The sequence below is a fragment of the Dermacentor andersoni genome, chromosome 2, assembly GCF_023375885.2.
Source record: "Dermacentor andersoni chromosome 2, qqDerAnde1_hic_scaffold, whole genome shotgun sequence".
Lineage (NCBI taxonomy): Eukaryota > Metazoa > Arthropoda > Arachnida > Ixodida > Ixodidae > Dermacentor > Dermacentor andersoni.
The window spans coordinates 190,855,913-190,872,681 of NC_092815.1; the positions used below are offsets into that span (position 1 = coordinate 190,855,913).

The following is a 16,769-nucleotide window of genomic DNA, read 5'->3' on the forward strand; positions in this document are numbered from 1 at the left end:
GTACTGTACGCAACATCCTCGACTACGGTAGTGTAGCTTATGGTGCAGCTAGGCAGTCATACATCAAGCGACTCGATCCAGTTCATAATCACGGCCTACGACTGGCGAGCGGTGCCTACAGAACATCGCCTGTCTAAAGTTTATACGCCGACTGCAGTGAGCTTTCCTTACAGCAACGCAGAGCACTACTTACACTTTCCTATGTACTACGAATTCGATCACCACCACAACATATATGCTACAGCATCGTAACACAGTGCCAATCACGGATCCACTACACAAGCAAACCGAACATGATTCGGCCACTAATCTTACGACACGAAGAATACTATCAGATTTATGATGTTCCTCATGAGACCCTGCAGGTTGCTGAAAGGCCACCAAGATTGCCACCATGGTACAACTTTTCACACCTATGTGACTTGACACTAGCACATCTAAAGAAAAAAGACATTCCACAAAAACACATAATACAAGAGTTCCGAGCTATTCAAGAAAAATATAAAAATTACGCGGAATTTTACACTGACGGCTCCAAAACACAAGAATACGTAGGTGTCGGAATAATAACGAAAACTTTGCAAAATAGCATTCGGATAAATAATTATTCTTCAGTGTTTACCGCCGAAGTTTTTGCGATATGGACGGCAGTAAAAGAAATTACCAGCGACAAGCAGATGAATGCTATCATATATACTGATTCGTTAAGCGCACTCAGAGCTCTAAACCTTAACTCCGTGTCTGAACCCCTACTTGGTGATATCGTAAACATGTTGGCCTATAACGAATACGGAAGAACCTTACGATTCTGCCGGGTACCAAGCCATGTTGGGATACCAAGGAATGAAGCAGCAGATAGATGCGCGTTCGTGGCAGCGCACAAAGGTATAACGCAACAACACTTCCATACAAAGACTGTATCGGAGCTATTCACAAGGCCCTGACATCAAAGTGGCAACTGGAATCGGACTCTTGCACAAATAACAAGTTACACACAATAAAACCCCTGCTTAGCGAATGGAAGTCGTGCAGTCATCAGCAACGCTTCTATAAGGTGATCCTATGTAGACTCCGAATCGGGCATACACACCTTACACACAATTTTCTGCTTTAAAACGAAAACCCGCCAACTTGCGAGAAGTGCCATGAACCACTCACAGTAATGCACATTATTATGACATGTCCAAATATTGAAACACAGAGACAAAAGCTTTTACAGAATCTTTGTAACTTACACATACCTTTACACCCCGTCTCAATACTCGGAGATGAACCGCTAGTGCCCTTCACTGACTTGTTCAGCTTTCTAGGAGAAACCGGTTTTTTACACAGACTCTAAAGTAACGCAGCTTCCGCTGCTTTAACATTTGAATTCTTAATATCTTGTGGCTGGCGCAGCATGGCCTTAGTGGCTTTTGAGCCATTAAACACGAATTAACGATCTATTTAGCTGTAGGGTTGGTGGCTTTAATACATTGGCGTTTCTTGATCAGATCTTTCGTCTCCTGGGTTAGCTTACTGGCATCCTGTCTAACGGAGTTACTACCGACTTCTATTGCACACTCCTTAATGATGCGCCTAAGATTGTCGTTCATTGCTTCAACACAAAGGTCCTCTTCGTGAGTTAAAGCCGAGTACCTGTTCTGTAGCTTGATCCGGAATTCCTCTAGTTTCCCTCTTACCGCTAACTCATTGATTGGCTTCTGATGTACCAGTTTCTTCCGTTCCCTCCTCAAGTCTAGGCTAATTCGAGTTCTTACCATCCTATGGTCACTGCAGCGCACGTTGCCGAGCACGTCCACATCTTGTATGATGCCAGGGTTAGCGCAGAGTATGAAGTCGATTTCATTTCTAGTGTCGCCATTTGGGCTCCTCCACGTCCACTTTCGGCTAACCCACTTGCGAAAGAAGGTATTCATTATCCGCATATTATTCTGTTCTGCAAAGTCTACTAATAACTCTCCCCTGCTATTCCTAGTTTCTATGCCATATTCCCCCACTGACTTGTCTCCAGCCTGCTTCTTGCCTACCTTGGCATTGAAGTCGCCCATCAGTATAGCGCATTTCGTTTTGACTTTACCCATCGCCGATTCCACGTCTTCATAGAAGCTTTCGACTTGTTGGTCCTCATGACTGGATGTAGGGGCGTACACCTGCACGACCTTCAATTTGTACCTCCTATTAGGTTCCCAACAAGACCTGCCACCCTCTCGTTAATGTTTGTCATGCTATGCGTTAAATATCCGTGAACTCCTTCATACGATTTAGCACAGTGCCTACATTACCTAGCCTATTTTTGAATTCTAGCTTACCGTAAGAAGTTGCAGCAGATGAAAAGAACCTTGGCCTCGCAAGGGAACTTGCCAGAGTTTCATAGTTGTTGAGCCCGGTTTTGACGCGATGTGCACTGCTGCTTGTTATCCGCAAACGGCGTTCTGTGTGCCATCTGTGACTAGGTATTTTCATCAATAAGAGGAAACACAAGCGGATACACTAGGTATAATATGGCAACAAACCTTGTCACTGATGCTTGCTGCCTTGTTGCTAAAGCAATTTCAACAACCTCATCCATGCTTTTGCTTATTACACTCTGATAAAAGCATTTCTCCTTTGCTGAGAGAGTGGACATGTCACACTTTTTGAGCCTCAGAGGTAATGCGGTTGAAACTTCAAAGTTATGGTGAAGCTGCCGCTCATTATCAAAGATGTTTTTTTACAAGGTCGCAGTGCGACTCGCCAACTTGCTTGGCAGCAACGGCGACAACAGCATCAGGTGCCTCAATCGCGCAACTATCTTAAAATTTATGAAATGCCTGAACGCGCAGTTCACGTCGGGAAACTGGCTGTGCACGACAGTCGGGATGAGGGGCCTCAGGATCGGCTTTATGATGGGACTACGTAAACGAAAAACACAGTTGCACATGTTCAAAAAGATGATTTCACAAAGTGTAAACAGACGCTCACACTTACTCGGGAATAGTTCACTGATGGACTTCTTTGTGTCAAGCGTTGGGCGGGTCGATGGCTTCTGCCACGCACACGGCAGGTCAGTACACGACGTGTGTTGTTGGTTGCTGACATACAGGGCCAGCGCCGCGCAGTGCTTGCACCAGCCACGACATCCAGCCTTGCCGGTGCAATAATCTTGCACAATTTTTCTTTCGTGCGCTGATAACTAGTGGAAGAAAAATACACAGTCGCTTTATGCCCACACAGAAGTGTTTTCAGAAAATGAACACAACAGAACCAGCCTGCTCAAGTGCGTAAGCCTAGAACTGCGCACTACGGAAAAAAATGCGAGAATGGCTTCACAGAACCTAATCGGCCACTGCGTGCAAGCTAATGCGCTCGTTTAAAGCACTAGCTTCGCTAGAGAAGTGGTTCTTGTACGGAAAGGAGGAAAGGCTGGCACTATCTTCTGCAACCCTTGCGGGAGCACGGCTCAGCGCCAGCAGGGGCAGGAATATGGGAGTGAAGGCGATAGAAGGAGGGCTAGAAATCCATGAGACGGGCACTTCGCGCCGTCTCTTTGTCTTTTTATTGCTGCTAATACGTAAACTATCCCAGCTTTCCGCTAATGCACGCCAGTCATAGGACAAGCGACGCGCCAGGCTGGCGATAGTCTAGTAATTTGTATCGCATGCCAAGAAAAAAGTTTACTCACCTCTAAACGCACGTCGTACTCCGCGATCTTCATTTGTGCGACGCATTTCCTAAGATTTCCAACGCACCGAGGGCACTGTGGAGCTCTCTCACGCAGTAAACGTGATTAGCGGCGTACAAATCGCCACCGCGAAGCAAACTACTTCGTTTGAAGTATTCCTGAACGTTTGCTATGCGTCCGTAGCCGCAAAACAGCAAGCGGAACTGGTTTTGCGTTGCCATTTTCACGCACCTATGTTCACCGCGCACAACTTCGAGCAACGCATCGGGAAGAGAACCATAAGGCAACAGGGACAAAAGGGCGATGCGGCCGCATTGGCGCTGAGCACTTGGAGAGCGATGGGGCCACCAACTGAGCGCACGAGGAGTATAGTTGAACGAAGAAAATAAGTGTCGTTGACTACCTGTCAATGACACGCTTATGGACTAGTTGCCAAAATATGCTGCGTCTTCCAGCTCTCTGTTGCTTTCTGCAACAAAAACAGAACAAGAATACAATATATAAAGATAAAAAAAGCACTGCGCTTGCAGGGACTGCAATTACAATTTTAAGGGCTGTCATTGTCAGGGTGGCTACTCGGATGTGCTCAACTGTTGGCGTGCTCTAAACATTTGCAGCACCCTTTCGCGCTTCTGCCTGCCCGCCCTGTAGATTGCTGCCGCCGTCACGTCTTTGCTGTCACCGTATGTGTTCACGTCCCTGTCAAAGTTGTCGATCCTACAGGTGCAATCTGGCTCTCTCAGCTCAGTGCGCATGCACGAGTTGTGGAGCACTGTGCAGGCTGCATTGATTTTCGACGTGAACACTGGCCCATAGAAGAGCGCCCGGTGCCGCTGCAGATACCTGAAGGGCGTCTTGAGGACCCCAATAGAGCGTTCCACAAATGAGCGCAGCGAAGAGTGGACAGCATTGGACATGCCTGCAGGGCTACCAGAAACGTGGTTCCCAGGAACGGGTGCGACAAGCCATGCCTGGAGCGGATAGGCACTGTCACCTGCACATTATTTAACAGTGCATCATCATCATCATCATCATCATCATCATCATCATCAGCCTAGTTACGCCCACTGCAGGGCAAAGGCCTCTCCCATACTTCTCCAACTACCCCGGTCATGTACTAATTGTGGCCATGTTGTCCCTGCAAACGTCTTAATGTCATCCGCCCACCTAACTTTCTGCCGCCCCCTACTACGCTTCCCTTCCCTTGGAATGCAGTCCGTAACCCTTGATGACCATCGGTTATCTTCCCTCCTCATGACATGTCCGGCCCATGCCCATCTCTTTTTCTTGATTTCAACTAAGATGTCATTTACCCGCGTTTGTTCTCTCACCCAATCTGCTCTTTTCTTATCCCTTAACGTTACACCTATCATTCTTCTTTCCATAGCTCGTTGCGTCGTCCTCAATTTCAGCAGAATCCTTTTCGTAAGCCTCCAGGTTTCTGCCCCGTAGGTGAGTACTGGTAAGACACAGCTGTTATACACTTTCCTCTTAAGGGATAGTGGCAACCTGCTGTTCATGATTTGAGAATGCCTGCAAACGCACCCCAGCCCATTCTTATTCTTCTGGTTATTTCAGTCTCATGATCCGGATCCATGGTCACTACCTGCCCTAAGTAGATGTATTCCCTTACCACTTCCAGTGCCTCGCTACCTATCGTAAACTGCTGTTCTCTTCCGAGACTGTTAAACATTACTTTACTTTTCTGTAGATTAATTTACAGACCCACCCTTCTGCTTTGCCTCTCCAGGTCAGTGAGCATGCATTGCAATTGGTCTCCTGAGTTACTAAGCAAGGCAATATCATCAGCGAATCGCAAGTTGCTAAGGTATTCTCCATCAACTTTTATCCCCAATTCTTCCCACTCCAGGTCTCTGAATACCTCCTGTAAACATGCTGTGAATAGCATTGGGGATATCGTATCTCCCTGTCTGACGCCTTTCTTTATTGGAATTTTGTTGCTTTCATAGTGGAGGATTACGGTGGCTGTGGAACTGCTATAGATAGCTTCCAGTATCTTTACATATGGCTCATCTACACCCTGATTCCGTAGTGCCTTCATGACTGCTGAGGTTTCGACTGAATCAAATGCTTTTTCGTAATCAATGAAGGCTATATATAAGGGTTGGTTATATTCCGCACATTTCTCTATCACCTGATTGATAGTGTGAATATGGTCTATTGTTGAGTAGCCTTTACGGAATCCTGCCTGGTCCTTTGGTTGACAGAAGTCTAAGGTATTCCTGATTCTATTTGCGATTACCTTAGTAAATACTTTGTAGGCAACGGACAGTAAGCTGATCGGTCTATAATTTTTCAAGTCTTTGGCGTCCCCTTTCTTATGGATTAGGATTATGTTAGCGTTCTTCCAAGATTCCGGTACGTTCGAGGTCATGAGGCATTGTGTATATAGGCCGGCCAATCTTTCTAGGACAGTGTTCCCACCATCCTTCAACAAATCTGCTGTTACCTGATCCTCTCCAGCTGCCTTCCCCCTTTGCATAGCTCCCAAGGCGTTCTTTACCTCTTCCGGTGTTACTTGTGGGATTTCAAGTTCCTCTAGACTATTCTCTCTCACCTTATCGTCGTGGGTGTTACTGGTACTCTATAAATCTCTATAAAACTCTTCAGCCACTTGAACTATCTCATCCATATTAGTAACGACATTGCCGGCTTTGTCTCTTAACGCACACATCTGATTCTTGCCTATTCCTAGTTTCTTCTTTACTGCTTTTAGGCTTCCTCCGTTCCTGAGAGCCTGTTCAATTCTATCCATATTATAGTTCCTTATGTCCGCTGTCTTACGCTTGTTGATTAACTTCGAAAGTTCTGCGAGTTCTATTCTAGCTGTAGGGTTAGAGGCTTTCATACATTGGCGTTTCTTGATCAGATCTTTCGTCTCCTGCGATAGCCTACTGGTTTCCTGTTTAACGGCGTTACCACCGACTTCTATTGCGCACTCCTTAATGATGCCCATAAGATTGTCGTTCATTGCTTCAACACTATGGTCCTCTTCCTGGATTAAAGCCGAATACCTGTTCTGTAGCTTGATCCGGAATTCCTCTGATTTCCCTCTTACCGCTAACTCATTGATTGGTTTCTTATGTACCAGTTTCTTCCGTTCCCTCCTCAAGTCAAGGCTAATTCGAGTTCTTACCATCCTATGGTCACTGCAGCGCACCTTGCCGAGCACGTCTACATCTTGTATGATGCCAGGGTTCGCGCAGAGTATGAAGTCGATTTCATTTCTAGTCTCACCATTCGGGCTCCTCCACGTTCACTTTCGGGTAACCCGCTTGTGGAAAAAGGTATTCATTATCCGCATATTATTGTGTTCCGCAAACTCTACTTATAACTCTCCCCTGCTAGTCCTAGTGCCTATGCCATATTCCCCCACTGCCTTGTCTCCAGCCTGCTTCTTGCCTACCTTGGCATTGAAGTCGCCCATCAGTATACTGTATTTTGTTTTGACTTTACCCATCGCCGATTCCACGTCTTCATAGAAGCTTTCGACTTCCTGGTCATCATGACTGGATGTAGGGGCGTAGACCTGTATAACCTTCATTTTGTACCTCTTATTAAGTTTCACAACAAGACATGCCACCCTCTAGTTAATGCTATAGAATTCCTGTATGTCACCAGCTATGTTCTTATTAATCAGGAATCCGACTCCTAGTTCTCGTCTCTGTGCTAAGCCCCGGTAGCACAGGACGTGCCCGCGTTTTAGCACTGTATATGCTTCTTTTGGCCTCCTAACTTCATTGAGCCCTATTATATCCCATTTACTGCCCTCTAATTCCTCCAATAGCACTGCTAGACTCGCCTCACTAGATAACGTTCTAGCGTTAAACGTTGCCAGGTTCATATTCCAATGGCGGCCTGTCCGGAGCCAAGGATTCTTAGCACCCTCTGCAGCGTCGCAGGTCTGACCGCCGCCGTGGTCAGTTGCTTCGCAGCTGCTGGGGACTGATGGCCGGGGTTTGATTGTTGTGTTCATATAGGAGGTTGTGGCCAAGTACTGCACCAGGGTGGCCAATCCTGCTCTGGTGAGAGAGTGCGTTACCGGTTCTGGTCACCGGGATCAGGCCGCACTCCAGGCCTGTTTGTGAAATTTTTCAACACACGGTTTTTTTTTCTGGTATTTTCCGGTGGAAAATTGTGCGGCCCGGGATGTGAATCACGGTCCTCTTGCACGGGAGGCGGATACTCTACCGTCCCCGCAGGAGTTAAATTAAAAATTAAATTATGGGATTTTACGTGACAAAACCACTTTCTGATTATGAGGCACGCCGTAGTGGAGGACTCCGGAAATTTCGACCACCTGGGGTTCTTTAACGTGCACCTAAATCTAAGTACACGGGTGTTTTCGCATTTCGCCCCCATGGAAATGCGGCCGCCGTGGCCGGGATCCGATCCCGCGACCTCGTACTCAGCAGTCTAACACCATAGCCACTGAGTAACCACGGCGGGTCCCGCAGGAGTTGTACGCCTCAGTTAACATACAGTGGTGCCCTCTTTGATCAGTCAAGGTGGACCAATCTGAGCTCGGTTATACCGCACGGATGGCACTCGGCTAGAGAACCTGGTATTTATGACCTGCACATGTGTGGCCATATATAATTGAAGATATCTATCTTTCTTTTTTTTTATTTTAGGAGGGTTCCCGTACAGTGATAAAATAAAGGAAAAGGCATTAAAACGAAAGAAAAAGGGGGAAAAAAGGAACATAACAGGTGATTTGAACTCGTGACCCTTGGATGTTGCCAGGAAAGATAGCTCCGTCGGTTGGTTCGTCAGGCCCCAGGCTATTTTCAAGCGCCACAGCTCCTGCTCCGAGCCTCACACTTACGTGGAAAGGGACTGATGTTGTCCGCGATAGTCGGTTTACTTTTCCAACAAAGGCATACTTTGTTGGAAAAATGGCTGCCCGAGGAGAAGAGCGAACTCGAGCGGCTTTAGAGACTAGGAAAACTGCCTTAAAATACTTAGACTTGAGGGAAAGCTTCGTTAACAAACTATAACACGGCAATCAGCACTCGAATACGACGAGAGCAATTATTGAGACGTGGAAAATTTCCTTGAAATAAATATGGTTTGCGAGACAAATGCTTGTAAGTATTGAACCTCTTAAAAGATGAGGGGAAATATGCGCTCACCGAGAGGGCGAAATACCTTCTTGTAATTATAATAACCCTAATAGGACTACTTTCGAAAGAAAAAGAAGGAAACGGCCCAGAGGGCTATACTACGAGAGCTATGACTGATAGTTATCTATATATATATATATATATATATATATATATTCATCTCAGCTATGGGATCGCATGCGCGCGCTGTTGCTTTGTCTCTGCGTGTAGTAGTTAAGAGCGCCAGTTTAAGGGCGGAGAAGAAGGAAGGGAAGGAAAGCAAAACTGCAGCGCCGTGGTTTTAAAGCGCACCCGTGGTAGAGAAACGGAAGGCGATATAAGCGTGCGTGGCCATGATACGCACACGACAAACTGCCTTAGAATATTTAGACTTGAGGGAAAGCTTCGTTAACAAACGATAGCACAGCAATCAGCACTCGAATATAATTATAACCCTAATAATAATTGTAAATATTCATCTCATCTATGGGATATAATGCGCGCGCTGTTGCTTTGTCTCTGCGTGTAGTAGTTAAGAGAGCCAGTTTAAGGGCGGAGAAGAAGGAAGGAAAGGAAAGTCTCTGAAGCAAAAATGCAGCGCCGTGGTTTTAAAGCGCAACCGTGGCAGAGAAACGGAAGGCGATATAAGCGTGCGTGGCCATGATACGCACACGACAAACTGCCTTAAAATATTTAGACTTGAGGGAAAGCTTCGTTAACAAACGATAGCACGGCAATCAGCACTCGAATATAATTATAACCCTAATAATAATTGTAAATATTGATCTCATCTATGGGATCTAATGCGCGCGCTGTTGCTTTGTCCCTGCGTGTAGTAGTTGAGAGAGCGAGTTTAAGGGAGGCGAAGAAGGAAGGGAAGGAAAGTCTCTGAAGCAAAATTGCAGCGCCGTGGTTTTAAAGCGCACCCGTGGTAGAGAAACGGAAGGCGATATAAGCGTACGTGGCCATGGTACGCACCCGACAAACTGCCTTAAAATATTTATAATTGAGGGAAAGCTTCGTTAACAAACTACAACACGGCGATCAGCACTCGAATACGACGAGGGCAATTATTGAGACGTAGAAAATTTCCTTGAAATAAATATGGTTTGCGAGACAAATGCTTGTAAGTATTGAACCTCTTAAAAGATGAGGGGAAATATGCGCTCACCGAGAGGGCATCGTCCGAACGAGACCACCACCAGGCACTTTACTGAGACGTGGAGGGCTCTGCGGCCGGAACAAAGCCTCCCGTCCCCGCCGGCCAAGAGGGGGAAACGCGCTTTCCGATCGCTCAAGGTTGCGCGGACATAGTATAACTCTAGCGTCTAGGAGAAGCTTAACCAGGTGCGATGGCGGCACGCATAGAGTGGGAAGCTAGCCGTCAGAGTAACTATCTCAAGGACTGCTGCTGACGAGGGCGAAATACCTTGTAACTATAATAACCCTAATAGGACTCCTTTCGAAAGAAAAAGAAGGAAACGGCCCAGAGGGCTATACTACGAGAGCTATGACTGATAGTTTTCTATATATATATTCACCTCAGCTATGGGATCGCATGCGCGCGCTGTTGCTTCGTCTCTGCGTGTAGTAGTTAAGAGAGCCAGTTTAAAGGCCCCTTCACACTACTACAAAAATTCGGCGAGCGAAAGGGATTCGTTTGCCGGAAAAAAGAGAGAGTGTTCTCATCTGTTGACGCGCGCATCGGCGGATCCGCCGCCGCTTCTCGCTTTTCCGCGACGACAGCGAGATCTCGCGGCAGTTTCTGTTTCGGTTTCGCGACTTCGAGAACGAGACGAGAGTTGACGCGAGTGCCTCTCGTTCCCGGGCTTTTGTTGTGTCTGCTTGTATTGCGCCGTTGCTGGGCTTACAGCTGCGAGATACTGAGCACAGCACAATGGCGAGCTTTTCAGAAGACGAGGAAATGTCGGAAGAAGAAGAAATTGTCACGATTCTCCTCTGCAACTCAATGACGGCTATGCTTCAAGAGCTGCGACGGGCTGAGCAACCAAGATCGCGGCGGCGGCGATGACGGTGGTGGGTCCGCCCGTCCTTGCAGGAGCGGGATAGGTTGGGACAGGCGAACAATCTCTTGCCACTGCTTCGCGATCGAGACGTCGAGTACTACAGAGAGTAAGTATACGTGTCTGTACATGGTGTTTTATCAAAGTTTGACTGTGACTGTTGCAGCGCTAAACGCACTGCAATATGCCTCGCTCGGTTTAAACTGCTGCTTATTAGCGTTATTTGACTCAGAGATGGCATACGATAGTCTTGCTTTTTAAATATCACGTTTGGGGGATGTACTTGCCTGAATCGAACAGAACTGCTTAGAAATCCGTGTCGGCTGCAGCATCGGAGACCTTAAACAAGCAGCTGTCGCGTATACTGGTGGTGCCTTCCGAGCAACGCTTGTTTTGTCTATTCTGGAACGATTTACCTTTGAAGCTGCAATATGTATAGGCACCAAATGGCACTACCGGCATCAGCTTTGCGTAAGCTGACTATTATAGGTCGCCGATGCTGCAGAGGGGCCGATTTCTAAGTAATTGATGGAATCAGGCAAGTACATCACCCATACGTGGTACTGAAAAAGCAAGACTGTTGTATGCCGTCTCTGCGCAAATTAAGCGCCATTAGTCGAGCGGTTTAAGCGAGAGGAGCATTTCACGGTACACGTTTGGCGTTGCAGCACTCATGATAGAGCACACAGGGGCGTTGTATGTGCTTTCTTCTCACTGCCGGTTCTCTTTCGGCAGCTTCCTGCGCATGTCACCCAGCAGCTTTGACACACTGATGGAGCTCCTTGGGCCCCGCATCGCAAAAAAAGACACGCGGTTTCGCAAGGCTATACCTCCAGACCACCGCCTGGCGCAAGTTATTAGGTGATGGGAACATATTTTTGCTGTTGTGCACGCCCTGTTGTACACATGCTGTAATATTGCTTTGCTTTTTGTTTTGCTCCGAAAACAGACTACTAGTCATATCAGGGATACTGTGAAGCTCGTAACGGATACAGCATAACTTGAAAGAATGCGAGGAATTTAGAACACATTTCCTTTCATTATTTCGGCGCCTCATGACTTGGTTCTTGAACTTCATGTGGATTACGGTTGGTGTTATCATTTTATCCAGTGAAAACAGCTGCTGGAACTGGAGGCGATTGGATCCATCGCTTTGGAACCACAGTACACATGAAGGCTTACTTAGCGAGTGTAGCTGAATTTGTTTGTCCCTTCTCTTTCCCTCTTTTCAGATTACTGGCTGTTGGCGATACCCTGCGGTCATCTGCCTTTAATTTCTTGGCTGGCAGGTCCACAACGTGCAACCTTGTTTCAGAGGTGTGCCTGGCCATTTGGGAAGTGCTTGGCCCTATATATGTTATAACGCCATCATCTCCAGATGAATGGTTCAGGGTAAGTTCTTTGATCTCATTTCCTTGCGCATACTGCATAGAGCGTAAGTCAGTGACAGTATCGATAAAATGTAATTTAGGCACTGAAACTTCGTGACCACTGCCCTTGAAACTGAAGCGACCAGTACAAAAAAGTCTGCATAAAAGCATAATTGTCAGAATAAATGATTTCGGTGTCATTGTCGAAGGTACAAATCACTACTACGACTTCTAGGACTGCTATTCTACATGGAGCATGTTACACATCCCCCGCCCGAGGTTATCTTCGAGACTTGTGCTTAACATATCAATTGCGTTTTTTTTTTCTGCCCTAAACTTAGGTCTCCGAAGAGTTTGAGTGCATCTGGAACATGCCACACTGCCTAGGCGCAATAGATGGAAAGCATGTCAATATTGAGTGCCCGAACAATTCAGGCAGTGTGTACAGAAACTATAAGAATGCTTTCAGCAAGTCGATGCTTGCAATCAGTGATGCACACTACCGGTATGCAAGTACAGTTGCTTTACTTACAAGTGCTTGGAGCTTTTGTATATGCTGTGCCTGGCTGATTTTCTTTTCTTGGTAATTGCCAGCTTTCTTGTGTGTGCTGGTGGATCTCAATTCCAGAGAGCACGAAGTCATGTGGTAGATGCATAAGAATCATATACGGCCTCTATGTAGTCATCGGTAGTGTTAATTTCAGAAAACAGCCAGTAAGGGATGCTTTCTTAAGAACCTATAATGAAAACATAGAGATATAATTGATGCAACTTTATTTTACAGAAACACCTTTCAAGTAAAGTTTAAAACCGCTTTTTGCTTTTTACTAACCACTGTAAGTCACTTACGGCTAGACCTTGTCAGATTCTGACTAGAGCCTTTCTAGCTTTGTCACCTATAAAACTCCTCAAAGAATGAGGAAGGTTGTAGTTGTATCATTTAGTTGGTGTTTGAACTGCATGTTGATGTATGCAACAGTCCAACTGTCATGATTAGTTTTCATGTGAGTGACGTGGCAGCCATAGCAAGTTAAATGTGCCTATGTTTCCTTGAACCAGATTATATGAATATAAAAAAATTTGTTTCCACTCCACTCTTAGGTTCTTGTTTGCAGAAGTAGGCCACAATGGCAGCGAATCAGATGGGGGTAATTTTGGCCGGAGCCCATTCTTCAAGAGAGTTGACCAACGCCTGCAAGGGATTCCTGAAGACTCTCTTTTGGCAGACATTGGCAGCACGCCCCACTTCTTTGTAGGAGACGAAGCGTTTCCTCTGAAAACCTACCTCATGAGGCCGTATGCAAGGAAGAGTAAGTAATACCATTACCTTCATCATTTCTTGGCCGTTACAGTACTAGCCATTAGCTAGATCTTGAGGAGTGATTTTACACACATTTAGGGGTCTCGTAATATGATATATGTGTCATCAGCCAGTGCTGCAAATTTATGCAAATGCGGGATTGTATACAAGCATGGAAAGATCCTTTTCCTCCATTGACCTAAACCACTCTAAATGTTGCCATCGCAGTTATTTCTGACAGGTAGTGATTATATGTAGCACATTTGTTGCGGTAAACATGTAGTGTGCTAGATCTTGGGGATAATTTATACCTGCAAATTTACACAACATTATAAGGAAACTGAAGCGGCACTCCTTCTGCAGGTCTACCCCCTTTGTTTGGAAACTGTGTTGACGGGCAACCTCAGCAACCAGATGTTCAGGGAGCACCAAGTCAATTTTCACAGCTACAAGAAAAAAGAATTTTCAACTATAGACTGAGCAGGGCTCGACGAGTTGTCGAAAATGCCTTTGGGATTCTGGCTCAAAGGTGGCGCATCCTGCGCCGGCCATTTAAAGCCAAAGATGAAAATGTCAGACGGATTATATCAGCGTGTGTATGCTTGCACAATTTTCTGATGACAGAAACAGCTTCCTCTCGTGCAGTTTACTGCCCACCAGGAACTACTGATTATGAAGATTGGCAGAGACGTCAAACCGATGGAACATGGAGGCAAGAAGCGGATGAGAATGGCGGACTGACTCCTGTGCCTGCCACAGGTTATCACCCAACGAGGTAATCATGTTGTGGAAATATCTGCAAACAAAACTGGAACTGCTGTTTACTTACTATTCCCCCAAATAGCTTGCTTTTATGATTAGTAGTTAAAGTGATGTTAATTGCCACATGTTGGAGCGAGCACTTACGCTTCAATGTTCCATTTGTTTTGTGTTTAGGCTTGCCTACACTACACGAGACAGGCTTTGCAAACACTTCATCGGAAGCGGCAAGGTCCCCTGGCAAGAGGAGATGATCAGGAGCAGCAGAGTATAGTAATGGTAACTTTTTTTTACGTACAGCCACTTTAAACACATTTTATATTGCATTGCCTGCTTGCAGTAATGACAGCACCCTCGTACACTTTGCTGTCTTCTAAAAATTATTCTTGAGACATATGTATGTTGCAGGTACGGATGCAGACAATAGCAAATGGAGCACGCTTCTGCCTTCTAATATTTTTCACGTGTTCAGTAATTGAAAGTGGCATCTGCGGTATGTGCGGGCTGCTGGTGGACGCTAGTGTGCTTCCTCATGGACAAACAGTGTTTCTTCATGTCAAAAGGAAAGGCCTGATTGCAATTAGAACGGAATAGCATGCTCTGTTTACTTGTGTCTGCACCTATATATTTGGCAGCACTTGTGACAGACAAAAAGGCACATGCAATCACAGATCATGAAAAGGTGGCAGCAGTTAACCCCACAACAGCTGGCTTTGTAAAAATTTGAATAGTTTTCATTGGTAGTTGCAGGTGAATACCACACCCTTTCAGTACTGCACAAACCGTATTTCCTGACATATTCCATATATCAGTAAATCTGAAAATGGGCCAAGCGAGAAATGCCAAAGGAAGAAATGCCATCCAAAATGTTTGTTTATTTAAGATACCTTACAGGCCCCTGAGCATTGTGTGAAGGGGATGTTATTAACAGTGCGTTTGTAAAAGCAATACAAAAAGGGAGAAGTTCAGCTCATAATAAATAACATTTGAACACATGATTACAGATAAAAAGCATGAAGCAATGGACGATACAGTCTAAATGAAGTAAGAGAAAAAAGAAACAAGATGCATAACAGGTAAACAGAAGTAAAAAGTATAGTGTTACAGTGGTGCAGCAAAGTAGAAGAAATATGTGTGGATGAAGTAAGCATATAAAACATTAGTGAGAATTTTGTTCATTCATGGCTCCTTGGAGTCGGTGATACATCATTGTTTGAATTTCGAATATCGCCTCTGACTGGTCTCTCGGATCAAGCATTCGCAGCTGTGCGGCAAGTGCCATGCACGTATGGTATACGACATCTTGTGGCTCCCGCTGCAGTTGTTGCTTCTGCTGCCTCTCAGTCCGCACCGCCTGGAGGTGCTCCATACAGGCAGCAGTTACAGCAGCATGCTGAGGGGCTTTCAATGGGCTGCAAGTTGAAACAGTTTTTTTAGTAGTCGTGTATTATGTAATCATTCTTGATTTACCTCTGTTGTTTCCTTGGTGACCGCCGTGCTTTTTTCCGCCTTGGAGTCCTTCGAAAAAATTGAACCTTTCTCAGCAGCGAAATGCATTCACTCCAGAGGCACTATAGCAAGCGGTTAGATGCAAGCATGTGCTACATGAGAAATGAAAAAGCTCGAGTCGCAGTGTTCCACCTACCTATCTGTGTCAGACTCTAAGTCATCTTCTGTTGGTTGGCTGTAAAAATGAGTGTGTAAATGCCATGTTTGTACAGGTTGCAAGGCATCTCAGTGATTGCAGTCTTGTATGCCTATATTATAAGTTCTTTACCTTTCAGTTGCAGCAGCTGCTGGTGTTGCTGAGCGACTTGACGGAACTGAGGAGCCAGAAGTTCCCGGCACCTCATCTTGGTCCTGGAGATTTCTGTTTCCAGTGCACAACAGTTATTAAATGAATAAACCTATAATTATTTGACGGCCTAAGTTTGGGCAATAACACTGTGATAAATTCATTTTAGATATAGTCATGACTGGCAGGAGTCGCAACCTGTACATGATAGAAAGAACATTGTTCAGGAACTTACTCTTCAGGAAGGAAGTCAAGGCTTGAATAGAGCCTGCAAAAATATATTTACGCATAAGGAGAGCACTCTGAAAAGTTACTAACTTGAGAGTGTAGGTTTTGTTCCCTCCTGGGTTTTTGCATGGATAACATATAACAAGCAAGGCTACAAATGCTCGTGTAGATTTTGGAAAATTGCTCCACTCACATTGGCTCTTCTGAAATTGGCTCCATTATTGCTTGCATTGACAGAAAGTGTTTCCATTTTATAGTGGCGACGTCTGCGGCACCGGCTCCGCTCTTCATGCTTGTTCGAATTTGGTTTCGAATCTTTGCGAATGTGTCCTTCAGGTTCTTAAACTTCTTTTGCCACAGCGAACCTGCGGAGAATAAAAGGCACTTTCGTCAAGTAGAATGAACCGAATTGATGGACTGTTTGTTCGCTTTCATTCGCGCTCTTTCGAGTCATTCAGCAGAGCACCTCTGACAATTTTTAACGGCTATTTACTGTGCTCTGT

General features: G+C 45.6%; 1 protein-coding gene and 1 pseudogene across 1 annotated transcript; both read left to right on the plus strand.

Moving 5' to 3' along the window:
• Positions 1–10,427: 10,427 nt before the first annotated feature.
• LOC126540805 (uncharacterized) lies at positions 10,428–13,334 on the plus strand (annotated as a pseudogene).
• Positions 13,145–16,185, plus strand: LOC140212826 (uncharacterized). The gene is made up of 5 exons (XM_072286201.1): positions 13,145–13,152; positions 13,244–13,494; positions 13,848–14,259; positions 14,421–14,522; positions 16,028–16,185. Exons 1-4 carry the CDS (start codon positions 13,145–13,147, stop codon positions 14,515–14,517), a joined length of 768 nt encoding a protein of 255 aa, XP_072142302.1. The 3' UTR covers positions 14,518–14,522; positions 16,028–16,185.
• Positions 16,186–16,769: the final 584 nt, after the last annotated feature.

Bases quoted from the DNA above. Each gene is read 5' to 3' on its own strand.
- LOC140212826 (XM_072286201.1), top strand. The intron at 13,495-13,847 runs GTAAGTAATACC...CTCCTTCTGCAG, and splicing joins GAGGCCGTATGCAAGGAAGA to GTCTACCCCCTTTGTTTGGA. The intron at 14,260-14,420 runs GTAATCATGTTG...TTTTGTGTTTAG, and splicing joins ACAGGTTATCACCCAACGAG to GCTTGCCTACACTACACGAG.